At 39.7% G+C, this 9,754-nt stretch overlaps 1 protein-coding gene and 1 long non-coding RNA gene across 2 annotated transcripts; both read right to left on the minus strand.

The window, feature by feature from the left end:
• Positions 1–327: 327 nt before the first annotated feature.
• Positions 328–1,368, minus strand: LOC124273996 (beta-1,4-mannosyl-glycoprotein 4-beta-N-acetylglucosaminyltransferase-like). Its single transcript, XM_046709328.1, has one exon. The coding sequence runs from the start codon at positions 1,366–1,368 to the stop codon at positions 499–501; it is 870 nt and encodes a 289-aa protein (XP_046565284.1). The 3' UTR covers positions 328–498.
• A 550-nt stretch (positions 1,369–1,918) lies between these two features.
• Positions 1,919–8,396, minus strand: LOC124274020. The gene is made up of 3 exons (XR_006897813.1): positions 8,244–8,396; positions 3,214–3,618; positions 1,919–2,350 (listed from the first exon to the last, which is right to left on the minus strand). It is a non-coding gene; the product is annotated as an uncharacterized LOC124274020 (long non-coding RNA).
• Positions 8,397–9,754: the final 1,358 nt, after the last annotated feature.

The following is a 9,754-nucleotide window of genomic DNA, read 5'->3' on the forward strand; positions in this document are numbered from 1 at the left end:
CATCTTAGGGAAGAAGTTTCAGAGGACAACCACCTTAAAAATTGTGAGGCGTTTCAGGGTATAGCCACCTTTGTAAATCTTTGTATCAAATGTATACATTGGTTTAATTGCCTAAGCTTAGTTTGCCTAACACTACCTTAGATTACTTAGTTTTGATCATTGTATCTTATGGCAGTGTTACCAGAGAATAATAAATTGAGAAGTCCATTCAGAAAGAGTGCTCCCTCACCTGACGCTGGCTGCCATCATCACAGATATGACAGAACAGCTATTCCAAACATTCTGTCATTCTTCTACACACAGAGCACACAGTAAAAGATAGGGTAATAACATAATATTTCTGTTTTTTAATTCCCGCTTGATGGCAATTTACAAACAAGGTATTGCACACAAACAATTGTATACAATTAACGAAAGGTAAAATCCATTATAATACATATATGAGGCACTTTTGTACTGACATATGTACGTTCTGGGGACATAAGATACAGTCGTAAGTTACTGCACGACTGTTGGATTTTGTAGCATAAAATTGAAGTATCCTTTATACTTGAACAGATAAGAAATCTCCTTCAATACATATATGTCGTTGAAACAACTTTGATTGAATTGCTTCTTTCCATCAAAGTATTCCCCCTTTCTAAACAGAGTAGCAACATAGTCAAATGTGCATTTGTCTGGGTAGTCTCCCCATCGGGGAAAGTCAGCATTAATAGCGGAAGTCAGCTTCGTGATTACCTCCCTTGGCGAGGAGAACCATGATGCATGCCATCCAGCATAGTTGTCAGGTGATCCGATCAGCCAGGTTTCAAACATACCCCAGGGGTGACTTCCTTTCTGGAGTTGTCCTATCACTCCTTTACTTCCACGAATTGCATCACTACTTCCTTTATAGACGTCTCGAAGCATCTGAATGGTACTCACACCGATGACTATTTTTGGATGTTGGTTTAACCAAAAGAATCCATATATAAAACCTTGAAGAAAAAATCCTACAGGGAAAGGATAGCCATTGTGAAGTTTGAGGAAGTGCAGGAGGTTCACTGATGGTGTTTCATCAGTGTCCATAAATACGAATAAATCATCTTTTCTAAGCCCTGAGACTCTAGCCTCTACAGCAGGTGCAAGTTGCTGACGGATGTAGGTTTCAGCAATCCAACCATTAGCTCGTCCACCAGCTGGAAAGGTGTCAAGATAGACGTGCATTATCTTGTGGTGGAATCGCTTCATGTATCCTCTTCTCAAATTGTGTAATAACCTTAACGGCCGTGGATCTCCATGTCCAGTATAGTTAGATTCCAGTATCACAAACAGATCCACGGCTGAATGCACTTGTAGCATCTTAAGCATGAGAACATGGTGCTCCATATTAAATGTCATGACCAGAATAATCCGTCGTGGCTTTTCTCTTGGGGTGATGATATAACTGCGAGACAATTTGGACAAGGCAGTCTTAACGATGTTTGGCACAGAACAATGTTTCCCTGCATAACTTGAGCTACAAACACATGTCACGTTAGACCCGACATTAAGCTCTTTGGACGTGCCTGGTTTATAACATTTAAGCTTTCCTTTTATGTATGTGAAGTCTTCGTTACTCAGATCTGGAAGAGTAAAGTTCCATGGCTTCTTCAAGTCATAATCTTTATACAAATTGGGACCATCGTCTTCTGGGAGATTCAGTGGCTGTGTGTTATTGATTGAAAAGAAATCATCTATTGAGGAATACCATTGATTGAGAAGGCGTAATTCTTCAGATTTAAATGGAACCCATCTGCTTGAAGCATTCAAATGACAATACGTTCCAGAATCTCGGTATGGATATAATGTGTAATCAAGGGTTCTATTAAGGCTTGTAGATGACATCGATTTTGAAGTACCAAATGGTACATTTGTTTTCATCGAGTTCGCATGATGTCTTAACAATGAAGCAACGCTTGTATCATTGCCAGTAACTTTCAAAGATGCACTGGTCGACATCGATTTTGACGTACCCAATCGTATGTTTTTGTTCAACGAGTTCACATTATATGTTAACAATGGAGCGTTGTTTGTACCATTGACAGGAACTTTCAAAGACGTTCTGAACGATGTACTGGTCGTCCTGAGCAGAAGGATCAGGAGGAAGATGATCTGTGCACAGATGACAGCAACTGCTACCCTTGTCACTTTAGTTTTCAGAATCACTCGGAGAATACCCATTTTCAACTTGAATATGTAAATGGGAGAATCTATGTGGGCTTGGTTGACCAGAGAATGTGACAACTGGGGGCCCTATTTCTCTACTTGTGCTTGTTAAACACCTTCTTTGGTACCTCTTTTTCTTACTTTCTCGATGCAGGTCACCGCCCTGTTGTAATGAAAACAGCAAATATTTATTCATTCGGGATGTTTGGTAAAACCAGCAACACTTTGCAATATTTCATGTTGAGGGGTCACCCTCAATGACAAGTAGCCAGTCCCTAATACTGATGTTAATCTCCATAGTACTTTCAGAACGGTAATTCAATAGAAACACATTGATCAACGCCTGCAAATAGAAGCAACAAAGCACTCTCCACATCCAGAGGAATTACCTGTTTTTATCATGCTGGGCGCTCAGCATTAAAGGGATAAAAGAATTACACAATGTACACTGGAGATTTAACGTATACATTTTTCGTTCCATAAACTGAACAGTTGTTGAAGTCAGTTCTCAATATAGCCAATCCAAAACGAATCCAGCTTGTATACTCCTATGTTTGTATGGATGTATGAATTACTCTAGTCCGTCTAACAGTCCCTCAACCACATTATTTTTCCTACCTGCCTGCCCTCCCTCAAATGTCAAACCTCTAAGTGAAGCAAGTCTAGATTTCCTCAGGCTCAGGTTCTGAATTTCCAATATCAATTGGGCTCTTTGTTTATTTCAATGGGTTTATTTATTACCCACAAGTTATATTCAGAGACTAAGCGTTAGTCTAGAATTACTTAACATCACATCGATGTCCATTAAACATTAAACAGGATTATTTTAATAAATTACGCTTGCTAAAGTTGAGCTTTATATAAAATACATTGTTGTTACATTCAGTACGGTAGTATTAGTCATTGTGATTGCTACGTCATTCCAACAACTCAATAAAGGGGGATACGCTTGTCTTTGTCTTCTAAAAAGAAGCCAACCAACTACTGCAAGGTTCAACTTTAGCAGATATTGGTTCAGTAACTTACCTCTGATAATCCGTTCCTGGATCACAATCATTGAAGGGCCCTTCATATTGAGACACGTGGCACTAAAGGCGTCAGTACCGATAATCCTGTACAGGAACACAGTCAGTGATTAACCCTTCATCTCGTGACATAAAGGACTCAGAGCTCGGGTATCTACTGACAATTCTTTACAGGAACACATTCAGTTATGGGTCCTTCGTGCCGTAACCATTCCGTTGACCGGTCTTTTCAGGTGCCTGTGATATCTTAAAACTTTCACCATGCAGTCTGTCCACTCCTCATCTCAAATTAATCACCGATGGAAACGGCCGTAGACAGCAATGTATTGCGTGGCAAGGTTGGTCTAGGCCTCTGTACTTTCATCAACTGTAACAGTCTCCACCTAACGCTGAGCTCTTGCACATCCTGTAATACAACACCAAAATCCCCGGTTTCAACTGCAAAGCAGGTGACGCAATGAAGAAAGTTGTCCACATAGACAATATCCCAGCAGCTGCGCTACAGGTGTGACTATATAACGAAGGAAATAGAATTAAATACTCCCTGCGGTGAGCGTGGATTAATTTGATTTTCCATAGGCTGCATGACGGTTGAAGGTTGTTCAGGTGGGTGTTGGGGAAACTAGGTCCATGAATAGAATAGGCGTTCAAATGTTAGTCAGCTAAGCTATATTCTCCATGTTTGAAAAGCTTCCATTTTAAGTGTTTGCCCTAGCCATAAAAGTTTAGGAGTCATCATGACTCCGTGGTCGTGGTGTCATGAGAGGGAGTCATGGATATGTTTTTGGGACTCAACTTCAGTTTCGAACTTTCATCAAGACATCATTATGTAATTATTTGATAACGACAAAAATCAAGGTCAGGTATTTAATCAGCAGTTAACTTGCAAACATTTAGTTTTAAAAGTTTAGATTATCCGAACTAAGGTCCCAGTAGCATTGCGTCAACACTGACGCAAGCTTCTAAATTCACTGCGTATATGTAGGCAGAATGAGATGTAGGCAGAATGAGAGTACACCGGCGGGACAGTGAGTTACAAGCGTTAAAAACAGAGAATTATGTAGCATTGGATGTGTTCAGAACTTACAGTACAGAAATCAGTTTGAGAAATTACAAATCGTTGAGTGCTCAATTCAAGACAAACTTTAATAAGAAGAAAGAAAGTTATCAGAAATCATTGCGTGAGAAAGTGGAATCAGTGAAACATGACATAAACTTATTATGGAAGGAAATAAAATCACAAAAGAGGAAAAAAACTACAAATAAAATAAAAGCAACAGAATGGAAGGATTATTTCGAAACATTGCTGAACACAGCCACATTGCCGACGACTATGCAGAATGAAGTAGACGACGATATTTCCGTACATACTACACATTGTGACAGCTGTATAGACAGATTACCTGAGCAGTGAAATAAATCAGTTTCTTTATAGTCCGTTTGGCTCAAAAGCGGATCGATGAATTGCAATCTAACTGGAAAACTAATCAACCTATAATACTCAATGAAATGCTGATCATAATCAAAACATCAGACCAACTCTGTCATTTATTTGCAGAATTTATGTCCTAAAATTGAAAAAGTTGTTTAACAAACTATCATTAAAATTTTGACACAGTTTACTATTTGTTACGAGGGAGGAGTGCAGAGAAAGGCACAGCCAGGTGTTAAAGAAGCACGTGCACAAGTGCCGACAAAGTTATTGATTCATTAACCCGTTGCTGTGCCGTCTCCAACCTTTCTCGCACACCTGGCTGTCCCTTTCTCTGCACTCCTCCCCTCGAAACAAATAGTGAACTGTGTCAATATTTTAATGATAGTTTGTTAAACAACTTTTTCAAGCACAACTTAACAACTTTCAGTGCAGAAGGATATTTATCACAGAAGAAGTGCCTAACAATGGCTCTCCCACTAAAATCTTACATATGGACAACGGAAGACTCCCTAAACAGACTTACAAGATGTTACAAAAAACTCTATGATGTCGGCAGAACTTCATGGGTTACCAACGTTAAAAACGCACTTTTCCAATATGGATTTGGATATGTATGGATGTGTCAGAACGCCGGACATGACGATACCTTCCTATCAGAATTCAAACAGAGAGTGAGAGACTCTGCAATAGCACACTTCAATGAACTCAAAGTCTAAACTTTATGCTTACTCGATTTTCAAGTCATCTCTCCTTCATGTGGATAAACTTATGTTCAGACAAAGATTCATATGCTCCTGCCACACCCTCATGATTGAGAAAGGACGATATCTCAACATAGAACAAGAAGACCGACTATGTGCCTACTGTTTACGTTCTGGAACTTATGAAATTGAACACCAATATCACTTTGTGCTTGTATGTGGTGCCTATAAACATCTGAGAAGTAAAAACCTAAAGCCTATATATCATTTTAATACTACATACAGTAAATTTATTGAACTGTTGTCCTCTGAATATAAATGCGCACTTTTATCATTATCAAAATTGGTATTTTTTTGCATTGAAACAGCATTCATCACAAACCTGATGTCCTCGTATCACCCTTTTTCAAGTATCGTTTCCATTCAATGTGTACACATTACTGTCATTAACCTATGTTCTGAGGTCCAATGGCCTGAAACTTCAAGAAATAGAACACATAACAAGCACTTGTAGTTTCAAATTGATTTTTTATGCACTTTAATATCTACGTTTGATTCTAGCGGACTACTGCCTATCTCAAACACACAAACTCTAGCAAAGCAAAAGCAATTTGCTTGAGTTTGACAGATAATGTGTAGAAAAATAAAACATAAAAACAGCTGCATTTGTATCATTTTCTAGGTGAGACGGACTACTTTTTGAACGCCAGTCGTATACTTATAAGCTTAGCAACCACTACAAAGTGTCTGTGGTGCCACTGGTGCTGTTAATGGGTTTATGATCTAAAGGAAACGCTTAATTGATCTAAAGGAAACGCATTTTCAAAGAATGTAAAAGTTGGTAATTACACGAACGGTAAATCGGGAGTAGTATCGATCTCATTGTCGCATTGTGGATCGGTCACTTTGAACGAATACAGATTCATCAAAATGATTTTGACCCGTCCTGCTCATTTCACGGTCAAGTGAGAATATTTGTGTAATATATCTGCGTATCGTTGGTAATCGATATACTCCAGGTGAATATACCTTTCACATATTGATCAGTCACAAGCGCTAGGCAAGTATGTTCCCTGCCCTCTATATTACAGTTCTCCACTACGGCACGCTCCCTCTATGTTACAGTTCTCATCTATGCCACACTCCCTCTATTTTATAATTCTCCACATGCTACACTAATTCTATGTTACAATTCTCCGCTATGACTCTCTCCCTCTATGTTACTTTTCTCCATCTGTCACACTCCCTATATGTTACAGTTCTCCACTATGCCGCTCTCCATCTATGTTACAGTTCTCCACATGCTACACTTCCTCTATATTACAGTTCTCCACTATGCCACACTCCCTCTATTTTATAATGCTCAATATGCTACACTAATTCTATGTTACAATTCTCCGCTTTGCCACTCTCAATCTATGTTACAGTTCTCCGTTATGTCACTCTCTCCCTCTATGTTACAGTTCTCCATATGCCACTCTCCCTCTATGTTACATTTCTCATCTATGCTTCAGTTACTCTATGTTACAGATCTCCATATGCCACTCTCCCTCTATGTAACCGTTCTCCATATGCCGCCCCTAGTGACAGTTCTCATCTATGCTTCACTTCTCCTATGTTACAGTTCTCCATATGCCGCTCTCCCTCTATGTTACAGTTCTCCATATGCCGCTCTCCCTCTATGTTACAGTTCTCCATATGCCGCTCTCCCTCTATGTTACAGTTCTCCATATGCCGCTCTCCCACTATGTTACAGTTCTCCATATGCCGCTCTCCCTCTATGTTACAGTTCTCCATATGCCGCTCTCCCTCTATGTTACAGTTCTCCATATGCCGCTCTCCCTCTATATAACTGTTCTCATCTATGCTTCACTCCCTCTATGTTACAGTTCTCCATTATACCGCTCTCCCTCTATGTTACAGTTCTCCATATGCCGCTCTCCCTCTATGTTACAGTTCTCCATATGCCGCTCTCCCTCTATGTTATAGATCTCCATTATGGCGCTCTCCCTCTATGTTACAGTTCTCCATTATGCCACTCTCCCTCTATGTTACAGTTCTCCATATGCCGCTCTCCCTCTATGTTACAGTTCTCCATTATGCCGCTCTCCCTCTATGTTACAGTTCTCCATAATGCCACTCTCCCTCTGTTTTACAGTTCTCCATTATGCCACTTTCCCTCTATGTTACAGTTCTCCACATGTTACACTTCCTCTATGTTACATATCCATATGCCGCTCTCCCTCTATGTTACTGTTCTCCTCTATTCTACGCTCAATATATGTTACAGTTCTCTATTATACCGCTCTCCCTCTATGTTACAGTTCTCCTCTCATGCCCGCTCAATCTATGTTACAGTTCTCCGCTATGCCACACATCCTCTGTGTTACTGTTCTCCTCTATACTACGCTCAATATATGTTACAGTTCTCCATTATGCCACTCTCCCTCTATGTTACAGTTCTCCATATGCCGCTCTCCCTCTATGTTACAGTTCTCATCTTCTGCACTCTCCCTCTATGTTGCAGTTCTCCACTATGCCGATCTCCCTCTGTGTTACAGTTCCCCTTAAGCCGCTCTCCTTCTGTGTTACAGTTCTCCACTGTGCCGCTCTCCCTCTATGTTACAGTTCTCCACATGTTACACTTCCTCTATGTTACAGTTCTCCATTATGCCGCTCTCCCTCTATGTTACAGTTCTCCATATGCCGCTCTCCCTCTATGTTACAGTTCTCCGCTATGCCACACATCCTCTGTGTTACTGTTCTCCTCTATACTACGCTCAATATATGTTACAGTTCTCCACTATTCCACTCTCCCTCTATGTTACAGTTACAGGGTAAAACCAAGGACACCTAGGCTCCTAAGCTTAAGACCAACATGTACTGTTTACCAACCTTATAGCTCCAGGGAGACCGCGTCCTGTTTGTCGTGGTTGCTGATGAAGTCTGTGCCGTTCTATATATTGGATATTCCAAGCAGGTCTGGATTATTTTGTATCGGAATGAATATGATTATAACTATCAGCTTCATCTCAGATATTCCGACAGTCACATCACGTTCTTTGCATGGGATTTTGGACGAAACTATCTGTACAATTTGTATGAGTTTATACCATCGGGCATCTGTGTAAAATAGTCAATAATTTTAACATAGATTTGAATCACAACCAACCAACATATATTTCTATGTTTTGTATAGATTTCACAGACAATAGCCCCACGTTGCAATATGATTCCATTTATCGAGCATTCGTTTATGTAAAACTCGTTTTAATTTGATTGACCATATAGCGTGTCGAGACCACTACATAGGCAGGTCCACCCTACGTTAATAAACGCCGCAATGATAATTCTATAGCTGTTGCAACAAATATACACGCAAACGACCCGCACTGCCGTCGTTATACCTTACATGGCAAAGGATTTGTGGTACCAGCTAGGCATAGGTGTAGAATAGCTACGATAACATACATACCCGAGGCGCTTTCTCCATGCGTTGATAGTCAAGGCTGTCATTCGTGGCAGGTCGATATCTATTGATCCGGAAGCATCGCACGTTACCATTGGCAACGGTATAACTACATCTCTCTGAATGACAGGTACTTCAGTCGGACATGAACTATCGAGCACAAGAAAGTGTTCTTTATTAAAACAGGTTTGGAGCAAAGACATAAACAAAATCTGGATCCCCAACCTCTTGGCTTATCCAAACAAAACTGTAGCCATAGCGAAAAAGTAAATATTTTTCATGATTGGCCCAACTTGGCTCCTTTCTCCCAAAAAAGGACAACGACATGTGTTATAACATTGGAACTAACATGAAAATATGGGCCCGGGTAGTTTAGGATTACATATTTCACGTTGTACGCAGCATTTTCTGTAATGACAGTTGTTAAACACCGCATTCAGCAATGTGAGAACGTTAAACACCATGTTTATAACATGGTACCTTCTTTATGCATATGACGACACCTGTTCGGCTATTATTGACAATTAACATTGAGTTTCCACCTTAAACCATTACATTATCTTGATTCCGAGGTTAGGCTGACACGGACAGTTTAATTATGCAAACAGAATCACTAGTTCCCAGCTTTGATACACGACATCTGGCGTCTAATCCATATGCAATCAACAATACCACACCAGATTGTGTCACATATTTCCTTCTGAGTAACATATCAATATTGTCAATATCGAATAATAAATGTCAACATGTTCACAACATGAAATTGGACCTGCAACTTACTGTGTTTGGAATGAGAACATATGTACATACTGATGATGTGTTTGATTTAATATTAATATTGTTGTTAGTTAAATTCTTCATATATACATGTAAGGTATTAAAAACTACTCTTAGTTAAACTCAAACTAACTGTAATTGTTTTAAACTTGTAAGTGTG

Source organism: Haliotis rubra, unplaced genomic scaffold, assembly GCF_003918875.1.
Source record: "Haliotis rubra isolate DU_JTF1 unplaced genomic scaffold, ASM391887v1 Scf187, whole genome shotgun sequence".
NCBI lineage: Eukaryota > Metazoa > Mollusca > Gastropoda > Lepetellida > Haliotidae > Haliotis > Haliotis rubra.